Source organism: Lynx rufus, unplaced genomic scaffold (genome assembly GCF_022079265.1).
Source record: "Lynx rufus isolate CCGP_SWC_20201006 ecotype Redwood Valley unplaced genomic scaffold, mLynRuf1.p SCAF_1, whole genome shotgun sequence".
In the NCBI taxonomy this organism is placed as follows: domain Eukaryota; kingdom Metazoa; phylum Chordata; class Mammalia; order Carnivora; family Felidae; genus Lynx; species Lynx rufus.
The window spans coordinates 100123087-100146951 of NW_025814823.1; the positions used below are offsets into that span (position 1 = coordinate 100123087).

The following is a 23865-nucleotide window of genomic DNA, read 5'->3' on the forward strand; positions in this document are numbered from 1 at the left end:
GTGAATTTGAGTTTTGTAAGTGAAGTCCAGTGTGACAATGAAACATATCTCAAGGGTTTAGTCCTGGGTCATTTTTGGTCTTGCCTCCCACATATTCCAGTTGGATTCTGTGGCTTCCCACTTTCCTGCCTCTGCTCAGCAACTGCTGCCATCTTGTTACAAAACATGCATCCTACCCTGAGTCCTGGGGTACAGGTCCCAGGCACCTGTAAAGAAAGGTCTGCACTAGATTCACCAATATGCCTGTGCATTACATACCAAATAAAAACAAAGGACAGGTCAAGAAACACCATGCAAGACATGAAAAAAAAAAGAAAAGAAAAACACCTTTTTCCTACTTTTTCAATGAGGGGTCTTACATTTTCATTTTGCACTGGGCTCCGCAGATTTATGTAACCATTCCCTCAGTCCTGTGGCAGTGGTTGGCCCCAGCTAGGAAACTATGGGTAAGACACTTGGCTCCTCCGAAGTCAGTTTCCACATCTGTAAAATAAGAATAGTTCCTATCTCATCGCATGTCTGTATTTTGGAGATAATTCATGTAAAGCTTTTGCCCCAGCCTCTGACCCATTTTAATGATCAATATTACCAGGTGTTAAGTATTAATTCAAAGATTATCTAATTCAGATTTACTCCTTAATGTCTCTTCAACCTGCAGGCAAGTACTTCAAACAGTCATTCCCTTAGGCAGTTGCAAACGTGCTTTTAAAGTTTTCCTCAAATGTTCAATTATTTGTTTCCTTTTCTAAAGGGAAAAATCTATTTAAATCTACTTAAACAGCTATTACTATTATTATATTAGTATTAAATCTATTTAAACGTTCGTAACCTAAATTCAAACCTTATTACAGTGTGCAGAAAAAATAGGTCCACGCTTCAGCTATAGTATAAGCCTGGGGGGCGGGGGGGGGGGGCGTTGGGGAGAGCTGCATCTAATTAGGGCTCCTTGTGAGAAGCGCAAGAATGTTCACAAACCCCAGATAAAAAAAATTCGGTGCAAAAATTGGTCACTCAACTGTTCCTTTCACAAAACGTCTTTTCACCCCCCACTGGGACACAAAAACAAGGTCTTTAACAGCCGAGCCAAGTCTACCAACAAATATAATAAAATAAATAAGCATCTTAAAAAACTTCCAAATTTGCCAACAGTTCGAGCCTCCTCTGAACCACCTGCGCAGGCTCGGTTTCCATAGGAACGTGCAGTTCCGGCGCGTAGCCCTTCACTCCGGAAGTCGTTCTCACTCACTTCCGTTCTGTCCCTGAAAGAGTCAATTTCCCTTCTCCTCAAGCGTCGTCGCGGAAGGTTGGTCGGCGAGTTTTGGGCCACAGAGCGTGCCGTAGAGGGGCGTGGCGACGCAACAGCGATTTGATTCGCAGAGTTCACATGCTGGTCGCAGCGCTTCTTGAATTCACCATGGCTCAACAGGGGAGTCTAAACCTCAATAACGAGGTAGGCGCCGAGGTCTGGGAACTTGTGGGACTGCCCTTTAGTACCCTCCCTCCCCCCACGAACGGCTCTTTGGGTCTTTCTGACAGGCGCGTGGTCTCCTGGGGGCGAGGGTTAGGAGTGCGGCTGAAGGAGCCGCTGGATGGGCCCAGGCAGGTTTACCGGAACTCGGAGCCTGGTCACAGTAACTTCCCTTCACGGTTCCGAGGTGGCTGAAGCAAGAGACCTGTCTCTTGCCCTTGGGCCCCATGAATTTTTATCTCTGAGACGTTGGGAGTATCGTTTAATCTTTATGGTAACTGTCCGCGTTTGTAAAACGAAGCTCTTGATCCTACTTTCTTCGCAAGGATGTTGTGAGCAATTAATTGGAATATGGGAAGTGTTTGCACGGTGCTGGACAGCTAATAAACTCTCATTAAGCGTTACCTGCCTTTTATCGGGTGCTGAAAGTGAAGGCGGGAGGTTAAGAACTCTAGCTTATACTAAGAGATTGCTGATCTACAGTGAGATCGTGTCGTTTGTAAGGAGGTACACTCAATACCATGTTTCTTATTGCAACTACTGTCCCATTTCTCTCCTTTTCATTTACAGCAAAATTTTTAAAAAGAGTTGTTTATAGTTGCTGTCGCTAACTCCCCTTCTCTCGTTCTCTCTTAAATTCAGTCTGAAACCAGGTATTTGCTCTTATCACTGCTAACGTATCGTGTCTGTGTCACTAGGCTACCATTTCTAGCGCTATCCCCTTTCCAGTTTCTGGTTCTATTTAAGGAATCATAAGACTTCTGAAGATTTAAAGTAAGCTGGAGAAGCAAGAATCAAATAAGGACCTCCCAGCTAATGCAAAGGAGGTTTTTTATCCTGTATTCAGTGGCTCTGTGTTTGCTATGAGCATGATCTACTGTTCACCTTGCACAGTTGTGTGTAGACATACTTTCTATTTTCAGGCAACCTGTAGGTTGCAACTCAGATAGGAAAGGGTAAGCAGCACCCGCCTATGGTATAGAATAATGCCCAGAAAGACAAGTAGTGCAGAAAAGTTTCCAAAGAAGGCTAAATGAAGTGATTATTCTTTGTCTTTAAGGATCTTAGACTGGCATTACAGTCAGTGATTCACTGAAGGGAAAAAGGCATTCCAGGCAAAAGGACTGGTGTAAACCAAAACGAGATGGTAGTAGGGACCCCCTTGGGTAGTATAGGGCTAGGTAACTCTCCAATGATGAGAACGTGTGGATGAAGTAGGAAATTAAAATATATTACATACTGCCCTACTTCCAGGTTAATGAGTCTAGATTTCACTTGGCAGTGGAGTACAGATACATTGAAGGGGGAAATCCTGAAGATCTTAGCATATATTTGTAAACATACATTATAATTTAAAATAAATGGGAGGGAAAATTTACAAAGGGAAAAAACAAGCATAGAGGTGTCCATATAAAAATGAGAAATATCCTGAAATTTAAGAAAGACAGCCAATTACAAAATATATTTATATAGCAAATATGACAGATAAATGGCTAATGTCATTACTGTTAAATAGTAGTTAGGAGAAACCGTCTCATAGAAAATTGGTAAAAGAAATGAAATAACTCCTCCAAGGAAGAAATGTATCAGAAAAAGAGTTCACTATCTTAATCCATTACTTTTTCGTTACCGTCCCATCCCAGTCCAAGTTATATCTCTGACCAGAACTGTTTACTAGCCTTCCAACTATTTTCCTTGATTCTTCTCTCCCTCTAGTCTGATCTCCATAGTGCAGCTAGAGTGAGTGCTCGCTTCAAAATAGAAATCTAATCCCATGACTCCCTTGCTTACAGCCTATTTGATGGCTTCCTGTTGCTTTTGGTAAAAACCTGCCTAAACAAGACCAGTCCCCTCTCCCCCTTCTGGTACACCACTGCCTCCCACCCCACACCCTACTTCAGCCTCACTGGCCTTCCTCTACTAGGAAGCGTCGCACTCTTACTCCTCCTTTGCGCGTATTCTCCCTTGTACCCAAAACTCCTTTTCTTCTCATTAGTCCGTTTCATATTTCTACTTTACTTGTTATTTTCTCAGGAAAACTGAGTTTGACTTTATCCTTTTATCCCTTCTATAAGCGTTTGTAACTGCATTTACTTTTTAGCTCTTATAATAGTTGCTTAGGGTATATGTGTGTGAATATGAGAGAGGTTTCTTATTTCCTCCATTTATCTGGAAGCTTTTTGCTCACCATCATATCTTCACTACCCATCTGTTCAGTGAGTAACTCGAGCCATCATTTTTATGATTCTTAATAACTTAGATTAGCTCTCCCTAACTGAGATTTAGGAATTCAGGGATCCAATAACTGCCTGAAATTATGTGTAAATTGGTGTTTATATGTGTGTCTCTGGGGGGGGGGGAAGTCCACAGGTTTCAACAGATTCTCTCTCTCTCTCTCTTTTTTAACTTTACTTATTTTGAGAGAGAGAATGTGCGAGCAGGGGAATGACAGAGAGGGGCAGAGAGAATCCCAAGCAGGCTCAATGCTGTCAGCCTGGAGCCTGACACAGAAATGAATCCCATGAGCTGTGGGGTCATAACCTAAGCCAAAACCAAGAGTCAGACGGTTAACTGACTGAGCCACCCACACACCCCAGATTCTCAAATGTTTATAAATCTCTGGTATTATTTTTGTGATATTGATACTCATTATCTGTGCAAAAATTTTTTTTTATATATATATGAAATTTATTGACAAATTGGTTTCCATACAACACCCAGTGCTCATCCCAAAAGGTGCCCTCCTCAATACCCATCACCCACCCTCCCCTCCCTCCCACCCCCCATCAACCCTCAGTTTGTTCTCAGTTTTTAACAGTCTCTTATGCTTTGGCTCTCTCCCACTCTAACCTCTTTTTTTTTTTTTTTTCCTTCCCCTCCCCCATGGGTTCCTGTTAAGTTTCTCAGGATCCACATAAGAGTGAAACCATATGGTATCTGTCTTTCTCTGTATGGCTTATTTCACTTAGCATCACACTCTCCAGTTCCATCCACGTTGCTACAAGAGGCCATATTTCATTTTTTCTCATTGCCACATAGTATTCCATTGTGTATATATACCACAATTTCTTTATCCATTCATCAGTTGATGGACATTTAGGCTCTTTCCATAATTTGGCTATTGTTGAGAGTGCTGCTATGAACATTGGGGTACAAGTGCCCCTATGCATCAGTACTCCTGTATCCCTTGGATAAATTCCTAGCAGTGCTATTGCTGGGTCATAGGGTAGGTCTATTTTTAATTTTCTGAGGAACCTCCACACTGCTTTCCAGAGCGGCTGCACCAATTTGCATTCCCACCAACAGTGCAAGAGGGTTCCCGTTTCTCCACATCCGATCTGTGCAAAATTTTTAAGGCTTTTTCTTTTAATAAATTATGTGGCCATCTAATTTATAGCATGTTTAATTTTCCAAAATATCTTTTGTGAAAATAAAAAGCCTGCCTGCACAGGCACCTATTGTACTGACTTTCATTGTCTTCTACCCTTAATGTTTTTATTCTTTTCAAAAATTTTCCAAGGAGAAAAGCTGACATTTATAGACGACTTCCTGATTCTCAGTTCTTAAAATAATGTTTATTCTTTTTAAGTATGTAAAATCTTCCCTTTTTAATTTTACCTCTATTTTTCTTTTAAAAAATCACTTTATACTTCACTTTATGATTATTTATTACATGTTTTATTTTGACCTGTACTTTATGTGGAGTTCAAAGTGAGACTATCTAACTGACTTCTTACAGCAGCTTCCCTGACTTTAAGCATAGTACCTAGTTTGTACAGTTAACAATGAGTAAATAGTGTTGGGCAGAGGACAGTATGGATAGCTCAACCTGAGGTACTTCATGTTCACATGAATGATGGAAATCTCCTAACTGTAGACTTTTTTTTTCTCCCTCTCCATTGAAGTGGAGAAGGGATGCACAATTGGAAACAACAATGCCCTAGCATGTAGTAAGTACACAATTTGCAAAACTAGTGCTGGATTTGCTCCAGTCATCTCTTTCTTTAGGCAGCAGTGACATGCACAATCAGAATTAGGAGGTGAAACAATCTCATTATGAACTTTAATTCCATAGGGGGGCCAAGGGCCTTTATGTGAAACAGACATTATTTTGTTTCTGATAGCACATTACCAAGAAGCTCATTAGAAAATTGCTTTCTACCTCCTCTTAGATCCTAAACGTGAAACAGAATTGCCAGAGAACAAAGTGATTTGTCTCCATGTATTGTAAAAGATAAAAATGTCAAGAACCTTGTTTCTATGTGCTTTTGAAGTTGCAAAGCTTCTATTTCATAATTGAGTGTGTAGTCCTTTTTAATATTTTTTACTGAAATAGTAAATGAGGGTCTGTCCAAAAGAAGGAACTGTTTTCTGTTCTGTTGTTAAACTATTCTGAGAAGTTGTGCTAGGTGGCAGCATATGCTCAATGATTAAGTTATAATCACCAAGTATTCTAGAATTTTTAAATTGTTGCTCGTCAAAAATAAAAAAGTATAATTCAACAGTAAATTATCCAAGCGGCCAAATTAGAAGTCCTCTGTATAATTAATACCATAATAACTAATAATAAGTTATCATATCATAATTAATTGTATCAAATATGAAATTGTTCAGTCATATAGAAAATGACATAACAAATGTCCCTATAATCTCATTCTTGTGTTTAGCAAGTGTCAATGTTTTGCCATATTCTAATGCTTCATTCCACTCACCTTCTTCTCTGTTTCAGAAGTAATTATTATTCTTTCAGTGTTATTTTATTATCTATATGTTTAATTTAGTAGCATATTTACCAGCATGTATTATGTTACATGTACCCAGTGTTTATGTTGTATATTTTTATACTTTACGTGTGTTACTGTATTAATGCAGTGTCATACCACATGTATTGTTCTAAAAATTACTTTTCATCACTTTTAGAGTTTACTCCTAATTATACTTGCATATGTCCTGCATTGATTTAGAATACCACATTGTTTGTGCTTTATGCATTATTTTATGTCTAATGTAGCATTTTATAGGAAGGCTGCTGTGAACGGTCCTGTGCGTAGCCATTTCCTATTGTTGGAGATGTATCCTCTGGATAGATTTCCTAGAAATAGCATTTTTATCAGGTGTTGCCAGAGTTCCCTCCAGAAGGAGTACACCAGTTTGTAGTCCTCTATCAATAGCACGTGAGAGTGCCTATTTCCTAACAGCCTCATGGACATGATGTGCCATGATTGTGTGTGTGTGTCGCAGTCTGATAGATGGGTAATGAAACACAGGTATGCTCAGATTTTTCTTAGCACTGCAAGCTCCCCTAGAGCAATACAAGGTCTAAGGAGCAATTGTTTTCTAATAACTCTGGGATTTTGTTATAGGTTAATTTAAATGCATGACAAAGTCAATGAATTACCAAAAGACGCTGGCTAGTAGTCTGGTTCTCAGGTAGCTAACAAGGGTCAATTCAGAGTAGTATTTACTTTTATCTTGGGACCGTAGTTGCTCTCAGCTTTATATATCAGAAACTTGGTATCCTTGTCACCCCAAAAGTATAGCTCACTCTTTCAAAAGCAAATTCACATTAACCATAGCTTATAAGAGTCTGTATAAGTGAGAAAGCTAGTTTATTAAATGTATCTAATGTAGGACAGTAATGCTTACATTGCAAAAGATTCTTTCACTGCTGACCTCCACTGGCTGCACACAGTTCATTGTTGGGCTCTGATACATGTGTCCCCATAATTCAGTTATTCCAGTACAAATTGGATTACTCGTCTCTGAACTGGGAAATCTTCTTTGGAATCTCCTTGAATTAGACACTGCTAGCTTTTGCTCTTTGTGGCTCCCTTTCCTGTGTTTATGTTGATTCTTCCCCATGTGCCCACATGTCTTTCCTCAAGCAGGTGTATTAGCTTTCCACTTAATTTAGTTATGATCTTATTTTTGTACTGTCTACCCAAGAGTTGACCCAAGTTACGTTAATGTGTTAAGATTTTACCAGGTAAACTGAGAGCATCCATATGCCTAAGTTCTCATTGACACCTCACTTTGAGCATATGCATCAGATATGTGTGTGTGTGTGTGTGTGTGTGTGTGTGTGTGTGTGTGTGTGTCCTTTTCTTCTGCTCTTAAAAATTAAATACATTCTTTTGCTGCTTGGAAGCCCTCAGCTTGGATTTGGCAGTCTTGCTGGTCATGACCTACAGATTTGTCCTTCAGTTTCTTTCTTCAAGCTCTTTCCTTTTACTTTTTCTCCTTTTTATTTCTTCTTTGTCAACACATTTCATTTCCATTATTATGCCTCTGTTTTCTCCTTGCTGTCTTTACTTCTCTTTCCTTCCTTCCCTCCCTTCCCTCCCAGACAGTATCATACTTATTTCACATTTCTAACAGTGATAGTTCTGTTTGCTTTGGGTTGGGAAACCCAAGAACATTGCCCTTAAGTAGTGCATTGGCCTTCTGATAGTATTGAATGTTTTAGGACTATTTGTTGACTTGTGGGTTTTCGTCAACCAACTTCATAATTCCTAGGTGCAAATGAATTTTGCATTTGTAAAAAAGAGGCTCATGGTACCTGTTTGTCACTTTTGCAAAAATAAAGTTAAGTGCTTGAAGAAAGTGAAGTGCTTGAGGCAAGCAGTTGTGAGAAAAATAAAATTATAATTCCATTGTTACATAAAATGAATGTACTTAGTTTTCTAATATAGTAATGACATTTTTTTATAGCTTGCACAGAAATCCTGGAAAAGTCAATACGTTAGAGAAGCATTTTTTGGTTTTGACATGAAGCTGCATACGTAAAGCATTCCCTTTTCATTTAGAATTCCCTAATGCAGTAATGACACACATAGTACTTCTTAAATTGGAGTTTTAAAATTGGAATCTAGCTTTCCCATGATCGGAACATAACTGAGGACCAACTCTGCTCACTGTAGTTTCTTAGTTACGTTTGGCTCACAGCAGATAGCAAAAGAGCATATAATCACTTCATGCAACTTCAGGGTGCAGCAATTAGAAACAGTTGTTAATATATTTTAATGCATAATTTGTCACTCACTATCGATTTATAAAGGACTTTCAAAAAAAAATGTATCCTAAACTCCCACTTTGCTGTGTATAAAATGTAAGCTTTTCTCACTTAAACCTGGTCTAAATGGCTTTTTATTTGTACAAGTAAATTTTTTTTTTCTCAATCTAACTTCAAAATAAATTCCAAAGATGTTAGCATATCTAGTGGGAAAAAAACCTGATTACTCTGCACTTTGTTAATGTATTATACATATGAAACAGTGAATGAACAAGTGAGTATTGTAGACTTTCTGGTCATTTATTTAACACATGTTTATTGAAAACTTACACTATACCATCACTGTGTTAGGTGTTAAGACGTAATGTTGACTAAAACCAGACACTTGATCCTTATGGAATTTATAACCTACTGGGAAGAAGACACATTAGATTGTAATCGGATTACAAGTAAAATATTAAACTTAAAATAATGGTCATGATAAGTTCTAGTAGCACTCTTTAAGTGTTTATATAGGCGTATTTTGACCCACTTAAGAAAGCCAGAAAAGATTTTGCTGAGAAATGACAGTTGAGCCAAAATCAGAAGGATAAGAAAGAGTATGCCTACCAGAGGAAACAGCAAGTGTAAAGGCTTGGTAATAGGTGGGAGCATGGTGAGGACCAAGGAATAAAAGAAAGCCCGTGTGCCATCCTAAGATAAATTGGAAACCACCGAAGAGAATAAAGTAAAGGTCTGTCATCAGATCTCTGTGTTAAAAAAATGTATTCTAAGTTGTGGATAACTGATTGGAGAGAGGCAAGAATGGATGTAGAGAAACCAGTTAGCAGTAACTCAGCCAGGAGAACTAGGAGGTCAAGATAGGGGAAAAAGCAGTACAGTTTGAGATATAATTAGGAGATAAAATTAACCCAACTTGGTAACAGATTCATTGTGAGGAATTTAGAAAAGAGAACTACTTATAATGAGCCCGGGGTTTATAATTGAACAAAAGGATTGTTCTTTTCCATGAAGTATGAAACAACAAAAAGAATCCATTTGGGGGTGAAGAACATGAGTTTAAATGTAAGTTGTAGATGAGTTTAAGCATGCTTAAAAGGAACTGTCAAGTAGAGAGTTGAACACTTAGGTCTGGAGCTAAAAGAAATCTGAGCTGAAGGCAGAAATTATTGAGTCACCGTTGTTTAAATCTTTTTTTTTCAACGTTTATTTATTTTTGGGACAGAGACAGAGCATGAACGGGGGAGGGGCAGAGAGAGAGGGAGACACAGAATCGGAAACAGGCTCCAGGCTCTGAGCAGTCAGCACAGAGCCCGACGTGGGGCTCGAACTCACGGACCGCGAGATCGTGACCTGGCTGAAGTCGGACGCTTAACCGACTGCGCCACCCAGGCGCCCCGAGTCACCGTTGTTTAGTTGGCAAATTACAATAACGTAGGTAAGATCACTTAGGGCTAACAAGTATATTGTGAAAAGAAGAATTGGTTTAGGATTGTCCTTTGAACTTTATGACTGGTTTAAAGTGGATGAGCCTTCAAAGAAGACCAAGGTGGAGTGGCTAGAGATGATGGAGGAAACCCAGGAGAGTATTCTGTTATGGAAAGCAAGGGGAAAGTGTTCCAAGAAGGAGAAAGTGGTCAACAGTGTCAAATGCTTCTGAGACTTCAAGTGAAATGAAGCCTGAAACATTTCCGTTGGATTTGAGGGACTTTTAAAAATCATCGGTGTCTTTTGTGACAGCTCTTAGTGGAATAATGGGGATGGAAATCCAACTGAAATTATGTGATATTCAGAAGTGGAGATAGGGAGTTTGAACCTGTCTGAAAGCTTGGCTCTGAGGCATTTGTAGAGAGAAGGTACTCCTAGTGATCTTCATAGTGAGGATGTTTTGTCTGTCTTGTCTCTAGTGAAAATGAGTCAAGCTTGAATAAAAATTAATAGAAACAAAACAATTAATGGAAACATCCATGTAAGAGATTGACAGAGTTAGAGTAAAGGGACAGTCTATAGTAAAGGTTCTAAGAAGGCAGAAAAGATGAGATCCAAAACACAACTAGAACATTACCATCAGATGCTGTGTAGGGGAATTTCTTACATTGTAACTTTATGAATAGAGGATAATTTGCATTCATGGTGGTAGGTGGTAGAAAGATGATGGATCCCATCTGATGTTCATCTTCTTTAGGAAATTGGAAAAGAGAGAGGAAGAGGAAGGTCTCTTGTTTTAGAGAGCAAAGGTTTAAAATAGTCATTGTGGAAGGAATTAGTCAAAAACGTAGGATAGGAGTTAATAGTATTGGGCCCATTTCAGTTTAGTTGTGATGAATTTAAAGTAGATAGAATGTATTTCCCAGCTATTGGGGTGCTGTGATAAAGAACTCAGGATATTGTTTTCATCCAGGATTAACTAGAGGGATTGCTAAAAGGAGGGATAGGGGAGTTTCAGGTATTCAAAAGTGTTGATGATGCATATGACTTGAATAAAAGGAAAGTTTAAAAGAAGAAGACTAATCATATGAGAGAAAGTATAGGGGTCAGTGAACTGGTGGTTACAATGAAGTAAAAAATGGTTGTAGTGGTTAGACTTGAAAAAGGAAGTTAATAGACATTGTGGTCTTAGTGTGGAGTATTTGAATTAATGGGTGCTGAGATAGAATAGTTTAGGTCATAAAGAGGAAATGAAGAAGTGAGGATATAATAATGGCTAGGTTATAACATGGACATCTACGTCACCTGGAATGGTGGAAAATGTTAGGGCGGAAATAAATTGTAAGTCGGTTGCCAGTATTTTCAAGGAATAAGCAGGTGAGTTGTATTGAGGGTAAGAGAATAGCCAAATGCAAGAGCCTTGAAGAGACAGGATCATGTTGATATTGTTATTTCAGTAAGGAGAATTTGAGGGATTGTATGTGCCAGGCATTCTTTCAAGGCCCAGAAAGCATCATGTAAGTCCCACAAGGCCCCTGTCCTCTTGGGAGTGCCCAGAGCATTGAAAATGATGACCACTTGGGGCGCCAGGGTGGCTCAGTCGGTTAAGCATCCGACTTCGGCCCAGGTCATGATCTCACCATTCATGAGTTTGAGCCCCGCGTCCTCTGTGCTGACAGCTCAGAGCCTGGAGCCTGCTTTGGATTCTGTGTCTCATTCTCTCTCTGCCCCTTCCCCACTTGTGCTCTGTTTCTCTCTCTCTTTCAAAAATAAATAAACGTTAAAATAAAAAAAAAAAAAAGATGGCCATGTGAATAAATAGAGACAGTTCACTGAAATAGATGCTGCCTACAAAGTTTACTAGGGGTGCAAACGTCAGACGGGTTATCTCTATCTGAAGAAGTCATCTCTATCTGAAGAAGTCATTGGAAATTTTCTCAGGAAAGATTTTATCTGAACTGAATTTTATTTAATTCTTAAAGTGGAGAAGGGAAGAAGGGCATTATAAGGAATGATATATGACTCCTAATAATGATAGACGAAATACAAACTCAGAATGATAGCATCGTGTTGTACTAAGTACTGTTATAACATGTAGTTCTTCATTATTAGAATATTTCCATTTCTTGGCTGATCTTTCTGTTGTTTCATTCTTAGAGTTCAACACTCCTCTCTAATAGGATGATTTAAAGCATCTGTCAGTGTGCGTGCATGTGCGCATGCCCCTTGTGTTTTTCACATCTCTTTTAAAGTTATGCTTGAAATTTGTTACTGGAAACAAATGCAAGGGATGCTGCATAAATAAGGAAAATGTTACCACTTTCACATGTTTGTTTTTGGTAATCTGAACACTCAGTAAATTAAATTCCTACCATTATAGGTGAAGCTCTGTTTTAAACCCAAGGGTACCAAGATGAATATGACGCTCTCCCATCTCAGGGAGCTCAAAACACAAGTGCAGTATTAAAATACTAATCACTCAGAATGCTGTGACTTTTTAAAAAACTGTAACTCATTTCTCTTAAGTCCTCAGACACATTTTTAGAATGTTGATTTATTGCTTCAGTGTTGATGGAACAAGTTGGATTTCATCTAACTGTAACTGTGCTTAAAAATTCAGTTAGAGTGACTAGACTTAATCTCTAATATTAAGATTCAAAATAAAGTGTGTTTCTCCTTGAATGAAGAGAATACCTTTCTAATTTTGGTTTCATTCCTCAAAGGTTGTGAAGATGAGAAAAGACGTGAAGAGAATCCGAGTGCTGGTTATCCGAAAACTTGTCAGAAGCGTTGGCAGACTCAAGTCAAAAAAGTTAGTCATTTGAAGTCATGGTCCTATGACTAATGAAATGTCAGAAGCTGTTTTTATTCAGTATTTACAAAATCTGAGGGTGGGACCTGGAGGAATAATTAAGTATCTTACTCATGCAGCACTTTTTTTTATACGGAGAGGGGGTCTGAGTGGGATACAGTGTGCTATGTCAGCACATCCTCACGTGGTCTGGGCCACGTTTGTTTAAGATACATGATGAATTCTGCTGTTCTTGCAGAGCTCTCGTTTTGGAAGCCTTTGCAGAGTGAAAGTCCTTCAGAGTTACTTATGTGTTTTATGTTATTAGAAGTTATTTTAAGATGTTTGATGTCGTTTAATAAATCTGGTAATACCTTGAATCAGTAATAAAAATTTTATAGCACTTTATCCATTGAATTGCTACGTAAGTTGAAATCTTTAGACCCTTGTGGAAGTCTTTATCAAAGCATTGTTTTCCATCAATTTTTTAATTGAAACCTCATTGTCACTAATATTAAAGTAAATGTGTTACTTGCAGTTTTTACTCATTAAGCATGAATAGTCTTCAGATATTTTGCTCCTGCTTAATGTCTTGTTCTTTGTATTATAAATAACCTTTTTCTCTGATATAATCAGGTATTTCTCTTTCTGTATTCCTTTAATTGCAGAGAATAAAATTTTGTTGAATAAAATTGTATCCAAACTTTTTTTTTTTTTTGAATTTATGTTCAGTACTTTTTTTTTTTAATATAGAGATTTATATATACAGTTGTTGCATCCACACGACTCTAAAACAGAATGCTACGGGCACCAGTGACAGTCACAACAAAATTTTTTGCAGTGAGAGGCAAGGCCAACCGATCGGGACCAACACTCTTGCCCAGAGTGTCCTCCAAACTTTAATGGTAGCTCATTAGCCTGTGTTACGTTAAATGCAGTGTGCTGTTAATCATTTGATTAAAAAATATTATTTCGCCTTTCCTTTAAGGAGTTAAAAGGCATACTGTCTCTCAGTAGTAATAGTCATTAATATAATGCCAGATAATGCTTATAATTTGCCAAAAACTTGGGTTTGTTGATGGAATCGGGGTATGTGTTAGGCAGTGGATGTGCAGGACAATGCAGGATAATAGTGCTTGTTATTTAAAGACTTTTTGTGCTCTTCTAGAAAAAATGAAGACTTATTATGATGTGAGTCTAAAATAAATGCTTTTCCTGGCTGTACATTTTCATGTAATTTTTACAGGGGTACTGAAGATGCACTGTTAAAAAACCAGAGACGGGCACAACGATTGCTTGAAGAAATTCATGCAATGAAGGTCAGGCCTTGTGTGAGTGTGAATATACATGTGTGTTTCCATGTCTCCTCTCAGCCTGCCGTGTGTGTGTGTGTGTGTGTTGTTATTTGAATGTTAATTGCTGTTTGAGACTTATTTTTATGGGTCTGTTTGCTGAAGAATGTAGCACATTTAGAAAATTGTATGTTTAAGCTTACATTTTTCCATGTTTTTTACTGAAGTTGTTAAAGCATTAGAATAATTTGCATCGAAACTCTGCCAAACTAAACTCATCTATGTTTAATAATGCCTCATGCCTAAGATTTTTATTTTTACCCAAACTACACACATCAAGTCCACGTTAAGTTCTAGAATTAAAGCGTTTATGCTGTTCGGTAATGCGGATGGTGATGTTGGTGGCTGACATCATGCTTTGCCTATTGCCAATTCAATAAATTTTTGTGTGGTGGTGTCAGCATTTTATTCAGCTCTGTAGTAACTTGAAATAAAATTAGTGTTGGACCAAAATGATCCGTATTTTTGTTTCTTTCAGCCAGACTCTTCACTAGCATAATTTTTAGGTCTTCTCACTGCTCTTACTTTGTGGAAACTTTCATTTACCAAATGACATACTATTAAATGTCTGGGAGACTGTTTTATTGCAGAACTTAAAAACAACATTTGGTACCAGCAATTATCTTAATTGCAGGGTCATTTTGCATGTATGTTTGACTATTACGTTTTGGTATATCTTCCAAGTTTTGAGATAGATAAAAGAGCAAGAGATTTCTCTAACAGTATTCTAATTGAGTTAGGTCATCAAAGCTTCTCACCATTTTTTCCTTTTGAAGGGATTGTAAAGTGTTTTATAACAAAGTTATCACAGTTAATCTGACTAGAAATAAAGGTAGGACATGATTCTCCTTTAGTGTGAATTATGTTTTTTATGGGGTATTTGATTTATGTTCACAGGTCTACAAAAATCATGGAATTCATTTGATACATCTTTCCTTTCTCGTAGTTTTAATCCCCGTTTTATCAAGACATTCAGTCAAAATATTCTGTATGTGACTCCTAATTATTGTTTGTCTGACTATGGATTACACATCATGTAGGCCTTTCCATAGACCTTTTTTTTTTTTTTCCTGTGAAATTCCTATGAGAAATAAAATCTTTGGAGATATTTGTTTTGAGTGTAACACTGAGATAGGAAATTATGATTTATCCCTTTTTCTCTTTCACTTTCTCTTAACCAAGGTCCTTACTAAATTACATTCCTTACCTAAATTTTTCCCTGTAATTTCTTCCAAATAGTCATTTTTGCAGTCCTAGATTATTGAGATGCTTTGAACTACTGTATAACTGCTGATTTTATTTTACCCTGGAAAGGATGTTTTGTATACAGTAAGCCTATATGTGGTGTATGAAGTTTGAGATTAAAATACATTCATTAATTTTCCCTTCTGTAGGTCTCAATGATAAATATAGTTTAGTTAATTAAAAAGAAAAGGCCTATTTGGTCTGCATGTGAAAGTTGTTTTCTGTTATTCTTAAACCTCATCAGCAATAGGAAATCAGGCCCAGTGATAATTCAAGTTTATAGGTTTACAAAATTGCTGTGTCATGACCTTGTGTGTTTGTTTGTTTGTTTTCCTAGATTATATAAGACCGCTATGGAATTGTTGGCTCATAGAAAGCTAAAAGTTATCACCTGTATGTTCTTTGTATTTGTAAAATTAATAGCGTATATATTCTTTGAATTCTTGGTTCTAGTGGTCTAGATTGGTTACTCTGACATCAACTTCTTTCATAATGCTGCTTAAAAACTGGATTACATTTAAATTTAAAAAACAGACTAAAAAGTGTACTAGAAAGACCGTATGCTTTCCTTACATTTGAAATGTTATTTCTCGCTCCGGATTCTTTTACACAATCAGTGTACTTTTCTAAAAGAAGCAAATCGTAGAGGACTTTGAAAATTGAAAGGTCATCTGTGATTTCTTAAGGAAATGTTCATCATCTACATGGGAGTATCAAAGAAATAGTTACAAAACAGAAAACTTACAGTCTCAATTAAATTTGGAGAAAAACCTCTACATAATTGTTTTCCCAGATGAATTTTTTCTTTAGCTCCTATACCACTACATTTTTATAGACTTGTTCATGACATATCGTCCTATACTTGCCTTCTATGATAATAGGGTATTTTGTTGCAAGCTGACTTCCTCAAGAAGAAAACCTGAGATATTTTTAGAAATGGGAGTTTGGGTTTTCTGGCCAAGAAAAAAAAAAAAAGGCCTGATCTTTATGTTACTTTAAAATCATAGGTTCTAATTTTATAGACTGTAATGAATGAATACCAGGTCTTTGCTGTCTTTGCTAATAGTATTCATACTTTTAAAACTTTGATGTAAGTACTGTCTTCTGAAACAGTTCCTTTTTCTTTGGAAGTTAAAGTAGCTTATTAACTTTTACAGATTCTTGTTAGCTAGCCAGAGAAGGAGATAGTAAAATTAAGACATAACATGCAGCCAACCAAAATGCTCAAGGAATTCCTTCTTAAGTAATAAAGGTAATGACTGGCTTTTACTGAGCATTTAGTATGTGCCAGGTACTGTATTGTGTATTTTATATTCATGATTTAATGAAGTTGACATGATTATTGTCTCAGTCTTACAGAATACAAAACTGAGGCTTAGAGAAATTAAGCAGGTTGACCAAGGTCACACAGCTATTAGGGGATGGGCTTCATAACTATTTTGAAGTGAATGGAGGTAGCTACTTGATGGTGCTGCCTCAGTAAGATAAGAATTTCCTGAAATGCATCTAGATTCTGCTCTCCCAGATGAGATAATATAATAAACATGGTAGCTGTCCTCTAGAGGATTAAGGCCCAAAGACGTGCAACATGTTTTCCCTTTCCTTGATTCCTCCCAGCTAAATATGTTCAGTTACCTGTGTCTGCGTGTCTTTTCTTACTTGTTCCTCGCTGAGGCTGTTACTCTTCCCTGTGCCAAGTATTCCTGGACACTGAGAACTTGCACGTTCTAGGAGACCTTATCCGGCCTGCTGCCCTTACTTCTCTGTTTTAAAACTTCTTAATTTTGTTTTATCCCCTATTTTTTACATGTTCAGGGCTCTTACTCAAAGCAGCCTTTGAGCTGGCATCAGCTGTTAGGATCGCCTTGTCTCATGCTCCTTCATAGCCTGTTTCTAAGTGGTTGTCATTGTGGACCACAGATAGGAAAAATGGTGTAGATTATGATAATATTTATGTCATGTCATTTGACTTTCACCGCAACTCTGTAAATTAGGCATATTCGTATTTCAAACAAGTTTTTTTTTTTTTTTCAACGTTTATTTATTTTTGGGACAGAGAGAGACAGAGCATGAACGGGGGAGGGGCAGAGAGAGAGGGAGACACAGAATCGGAAACAGGCTCCAGGCTCTGACCCATCAGCCCAGAGCCTGACGTGGGGCTCGAACTCACGGACCGCGAGATCGTGACCTGGCTGAAGTCGGACGCTTAACCGACTGCGCCACCCAGGCGCCCCAGCATATTCGTATTTCAAAAGACATGTTGAGAAGAGTTCTGGGCTACATACACCCACTCAATTGCAGGCTTATCATCATATATTTTCATGTGTTAAAATTTTGTGATATTTCTGGTTATATTTGCTTTTTAAAAATTGGTGGAGAAATCTCATATACTTAGGTTTTAGTTAAAGTTTTCTTCTGTGAACGCTTAAGAAGAAATTTTGCCATAGGATAAAAGATGCCTTATGTTTCCTGTAAGTATACTGTGTTAACTGTTTTTATCAAATCAATAGAACAGCTCACTTAATCTAACGTTTTAGTTTTTATTTAAATTCATCTTAGATCATAATTATTTTTGATGGTTTCATCTTTTGCTTATAAGCCAGTACAAAGAATCAATCAGACACATATTAAAGATCTTACCAACCATCCAACTTTACTAATAGTTGCAAGGATATGCAGTCAGAAGCACATATCTGGAACAAGGAGAGATATCTGGAACTCTGGGCGATTCCCCATGTCCGTCCTTTGTACGTCAGGCAGGCACTTTCTGGCCCAGAATAGATGAGGTCTTTAAATGAGGAGGTGTAGTTATTACCTCATAGCAGAGAGCATATAGATTTTGAAACTTGTCCCTTCTATTCCCCAGGGTTCTATGGTTTAAGTGATTTTCTCCAGTGGGCCATGCCTCATAAGTCTGTAGATTTTTGAGTTTGTTTACTGTAAACATCCTTAACAAAGGACATCCTACTAAGAGCATTCCTCATGTAAAGATTTTCCTCTTAACAAAAATCACTAATCTGTTTACCAGGAGGACCAGTTAACAGTATATTATTAACAAGTACATCAAACTCCTTCACCTACTTTTCTTAGAGTTTCTTTCTGATAAAGTGAATGGATCCCAGGACAACTGCTTTAATTCTTCCCGGATTTGTAATGGTCTTTTGGCTTGCTTTGTTTGTGCTTCCCTCTACCTGTTTGGAGAATGTTTCAAACCTATAGAAAAATTGTGATTGTGCAGTATAATAAGAATAATGCTACATTGTGTCATATCCATGTTTATTGGTGTTGAGTTCTAATCATTTGGTTTGGATGTTGTCTCAATTTCTCCATTTTAAAGGCACCTTTTTCTTTTTGCAATTATTAAGTAAATTTGTGAAGTTACAAGTTTGAGACAATATGAATATCTTGTAATCTTTCACCCAGTGATAGATGTTCTGTGGCTGAATCAGTCAACGGTTTTTTATTGTTTCTGTTTCTCTGCTGAGATTTTTTTCTCTGATAAAATTGTAATTCACTGAGGAGAATTTTTACAAATATATGCAGGTATGTATCATTAAGGTTATTTATAATAGCCATTTTTGCCTCTGGAGAATGCAGGTGTTTCTGTTTTTTGGTTCTTCATATGAGGATTTTACCCTGGACATAATAGAGGTCAGATAGTAGAGATTCTGGGTTTGATTGGTTTTCTGCAAAGAGTGGTTGTATTAGCAGTTAATTTTTTTGGTTAGGCTTTATCCACAAACTTTGTTTCTTAGATAGCAGCTCCAGCCTCAGTTCAGGTCTTTTCTGCTTCAGTGACCTGCTTGAAACTGGCTCTTCCACATGTTCCCCTGCCACTGCTCTTGAACCCTAACCATGCAGACTGCAGTTAGTCTTGGGCCGTACTCTGAAGAGTATACTTTGAAGAGAATGTATTTATTTGTAAAGCTTCCCATCTTTACGTTAGCTTAGTCAGCTTCCACTCCCTATCCGTATTTCTGCTTTCATTTACTCCCTATTACCTGTAGGCAGGGTTTTTTCTAGCATGTCCAAGCTTTATGGCTGTTGCTGGGGGAAGTGAGGGACAAGGGAGTTAACTGTATGATCTGTTAGTATCTTAGTCTCCTACCCAGAAATGAAGGTATCCAAAGCTGGAAGTAACTGTAACTAGCTAAGGAAAGAGACCTGAGCACTCCAAGACAATGTAGATTTACATCTTAGAGAGATGAGGAAGAATAAGTCAAAGAGACTGAGAAAGGATAGCCATGGGAGGAGAAAGAACCAAGAGAGTTTGGTATCTGGGAAACCAAAAGTTTCGTTCAAGAAGGGAGTGATCATCTAGGTGTCTTTGTTAGCAGTGGTAGTGGTTGTGTTTTCAAAGCTAGCAGCATCATTTTCAGTGTGCAGACTCCATTATTTGATGATGATTATTGAGGAGTTTTTTAAGTTATAGTTCTTCTGCGGCCTAGCCTACTTTGCAGAACCATACTGATCGCAACAAAATGGGTTTTGTTCTTACTCCTGCGATCCTGAGTATGCCTTTCCTCCTCCCTGTCCCCATCCTGTTTTGTACCTATAAAAAGATGTCTGACAACTCTGAAGGCTGAATTTGTTTCAAAGCCCTGTTTTTCTTCAGTTCTGAAACCTAGAAGCTGCAGACATTGGTCCAAGCATGGAAGAGGTATAGTGTTTCTCTTTCTCATTTACTTCCCAGATTCTTTGAACATGTGTGCCTTATGATCTTTTATGGCTCCTGGGTCTGCAACAATCCATACTGTGACTTGAAAGTAACTTTCATAAATCTGTACTTTTTATTAGGTTATTTTTCTGTAGTGCATTAAGGAAATCAAGTAATAAATGATTTCTTGAAACCTTTAGGTTAACTTTAAAGATCCCCAATAAAAACTCAGCATGGTATTCGTTCATAAAAGGGAGAGAAGTAACACTCTTCTCCAAAACAGTTTCGCCATCCAGGCACCGATGAGAACAGTTCCACCTGCAGGACTGTTTAATTTTTCTCCTTTATTCCTACTTGTCCCATCATATTTTTGCTTCGTTTTCCCTTGTTTGCTTTTCATTTTTCCTGTAGCTCCTGGTAGTATCTGTTCTGGTGGACACTTTATTGAATAGATAGCTCATAAAATAGGTGAATAGGGAGACTGAACGAAGTCAGATTCAGTGGCTCTTGCACTAAGGTAAATCTGAAAAGCATCTGTTGCTGGAGAGGACATCAGTCATGAACAAGCAGTCTTATCCTGCTGAGCTGAGTAGGTTTTTTCTTTCGATGCTTCTGCCTACTTTTTCGTTAGAACGTAGTAGGAGTTTTTCCACCCCTGTCCTTAGGCCAAAAGAAAAAAAAGTAAGGATAAATTGATAACTAAAAAATGGAGATCTAAGTTGTAAAGTTCAACTATAATTCATGTGATGAACTTGAACCTCTTTCTAGGCTTCCGTTTTGCAATCATCAAATGAAGAAGATCAAATGGATTAAGCTTTCAAAAAGTCATTTCTTGCTCCTACATTCTTTTCTTTTATATGAATTTGCTTACTCGCAACTTTTACTTTCCTGTCTCTTTCAGGCATGAGCAAGAGTGCCTTTATAGCTTCATACTGAGATAGTATTTAGATTTTGAAGTAGTGTAATATTTGGAATTTCTCTTTTAATTACAGAGCAGCCGTTGACATGTTTTAACATGTTGTCATGATACTACTTACACCCCTTAGATACCTATTTTACTAAATCAGCAATTCCTTATTTTATATTTTTGGTAGAGTAAGGCCTTTCTAGACATTTACCCTTTTAACATCTAATTTTTTGTGATGGTAATAATTGTTTTAGATACAATCTTCCTTGTACTTTGGTATTTAAAAAGTGACATGTGGTGATTCTAAAATTTATTATAGGTCTTTGTTTCTTCAGAAACTAACCCCAGACTGATAGTTTGTTCTCATTGGTCTTGAGGGGAAAGTTGTTTTTGTTTTTTGTTTTTTGTTTTTTTTCCACTTTCTATTCAGGACCCATCCCTCTTAATTTGCCATGTCCCTTTTGTCTCTTTTATTACTTATGCCTTTTTTCACCAATAGCTTCAAACTCTCCCTCTTTCTGTTTGTTCCTCAGCTAATAAACTTGTTTAGTCTGTGCCTGAACACCCATCATCCTCCTTTAACTCCTTTCAGCATCTTCTTTTCCCCTTATTAGAATAACATCTTTGTTCCTACTAGTATAGCCACTGTGACCTTGACCTCCTCAGTTCACATTCCCCTGGTAGCCACTGAGTTTCGCTCCTCCCTGTTCCTCCGTTTCTTTGAGTAGCATTAACTCTTATCTGTATATTGGCGCTCCCCTTCAGTTCTTTCTTTTTTTTTTTCTAATTTTTTAAAATGTTTATTTTTACAAGCGAGAGAGAGAGAGCGCACGCGCACAAGCAGGGGAACGGCAAAGAGAGAGGAAGACACAGAATCTGAAGCAGGCTCCAGGCTCTGAGCTGTTAGCACAGAGCCTGACAAGGGGCGGGAACCCATGAGCCATAAGACCATGTCCTGAGCAGAAATCAGATGCTTAACCAACTGAGCCACCCAGATGCCCCTCCCCTTCAGTTCTTTCTTTAGCTTCTCACACGGCACCCTGTAACCCAGCTGCTTGCAAGTTGAACTACGATCACTATTCTGGACACTATAATCTCTCTTTGATGCAAATCTTTCATATAAGATATGCACGCTTATATTAGCTCCACTTAGGTATTTGTGCATGCACTTGAAATTCAACATTGTACATGACTCACAGAGCTAAGCTACAAAGGCCTTTTGTTAGGATTGTGGAGTTTCTTAAGAAGCCTAAGGGCAAGAACGCAGTTTCTTGCTGGGGACTATAGTCAGAATGTAGAGAGCTCTTAGAAACTCAGCTGGTGGAGTGCCTGGATGGCTCAGTCAGTTAAGCATCTGACTTCAGCTCAGGTCATGATCTTGTGGTTTGCGAATTGGAGCCCTGCATCAGGCTTTGTGCTCGCTGCTCAGAGTCTGGAGCCAGCTTTAGATTCTGTGTCACCCCTCTCTCTGCCCCTCCCATTGTCATGCTCTGTCTCTCAATAATGAATAAACATTAAAAAAAAAAAAAGAAACTCAGCTGGTTCTTACACGTTTCCTTCTTGCCCCTTTTGCCTCCATTTTTTGCTCGTCTCTGCTTTTCCTCATTTTCCATCCCTTCACCCACTTGTCCCGTTGTTCTCCCTCCCCTTCTCTCTGACTCTCCAGACAGCTTTCACTTGTACCATAGAGAAGAGATGGTGGATGACCAGATAGTCTAAAAGATGTCAGTATATGAATATTGACCCTAACGTTTTATGACTCACCATGAGTCTCTTATTCAGGTATTCTCTTCTGTTCCTGATTTTGGTTTTTAAACTGTTCATCTAGTTTCCTAAGCCAGAAATCTAGGAATCCTTTTGCATTCCCTTCTCCCTTAGTTACCTGCTGCTCCCAAATCTTATCCTTTGTCAAATCTGTTGTCTCTTTTAAGTATGTAACCACTTTTAGCTTGGGTGCTTATTCTTTCTCACCTTGACTTCCTGCATCTGGTCTCACCTCCTTCAAATCACATTTTTCACTGTGATCAGTGACCTCTCTAAAATGCCGATGTGATCAGGAGTCTCCGGTGTGGCACACAAGGCCCTGTGTGATCTGAACTCTGGCTCTACTTCTCCTCTTCCTCTCCCTTCCATGTACCCCATACTTCTTGTTCCAGCTCTGCCAAATCCCAGACGTATCAGTCTATTTCATGCCTCCTTGCTGTTGATCAGGTTTTTTATATATTCTCTGTCCTGAATAGACTTATTCTCTTCTTTAACACCTAGTTCTTAGGTTCCTTGCTTTTGGAGACAGTCTCTCATACCACCACTCTGACCCCAGAATTATTCACCACCTCCTCCATACAGCCCCCTTACCTTGTATGTATTTCTTCTGTTGCATAGCAGTACATTCTCCTTTCATGCCATTCCTACTACTTAGACCTTAAGAAAATTAGTGGTTTAAGGCACCTAGCTGGCTCACTCAGTTAAGCATCTGACTCTTGATTTCTGCTCAGTTCATGATCTCACAGTTGGTGAGTTGGAGCCCCACGTCAGGCTCTGCACTGACAGCATGGAGCCTGCTTGGTATTCTCTCTCTCCCTCTCTCTGCTCCTCCCCCACTTGTGCATTCACACATTCTCTCTCTCAAAAATAAATAAACATTTAAAAAAATAACTATCAGTCCTTAAGGAAAAAAAGAAGAAAATTGGTGGTTTTATTCAGTTCTGTCTGTTCCCACACCTACTAATGTGTGAGGTACATAGTGGATGTTGCCTAGCTAGCTGACTGAGTGAATTTTAAGCATATTTTTTTTTACTTTTATTGGCATTATTTAGAATGTCAGGGTTGCTCTGTGTCTTTGTAGACAAGTAGAACACTCACCCATTATTGAGAACAGTCTAAAATCGTAGAGTCGTTTTTAATGTTAAATATCAGCAACAGAAGATGAATAGGCTCTTCATTTCACAGTCACCTTAGCCATTGCTCTTGGACCATTTTCCATCTAATTTAATTTTTTTTAAGCC

The 23865-nt window shown here is 38.1% G+C and overlaps 1 protein-coding gene across 1 annotated transcript in view; it reads left to right on the top strand.

Moving 5' to 3' along the window:
* Positions 1-1369: 1369 nt before the first annotated feature.
* SRFBP1 (serum response factor binding protein 1) overlaps positions 1370-23865 on the top strand; it is a 68063-nt gene continuing 45567 nt past the window's right edge. The window contains exons 1-3 of the mRNA XM_047083798.1: positions 1370-1450; positions 12632-12720; positions 13946-14018. Of these exons, the coding sequence (XP_046939754.1) occupies positions 1385-1450; positions 12632-12720; positions 13946-14018 (228 nt within the window). The 5' untranslated portion in view covers positions 1370-1384. The remainder of the gene's footprint in view (positions 1451-12631; positions 12721-13945; positions 14019-23865) is intronic.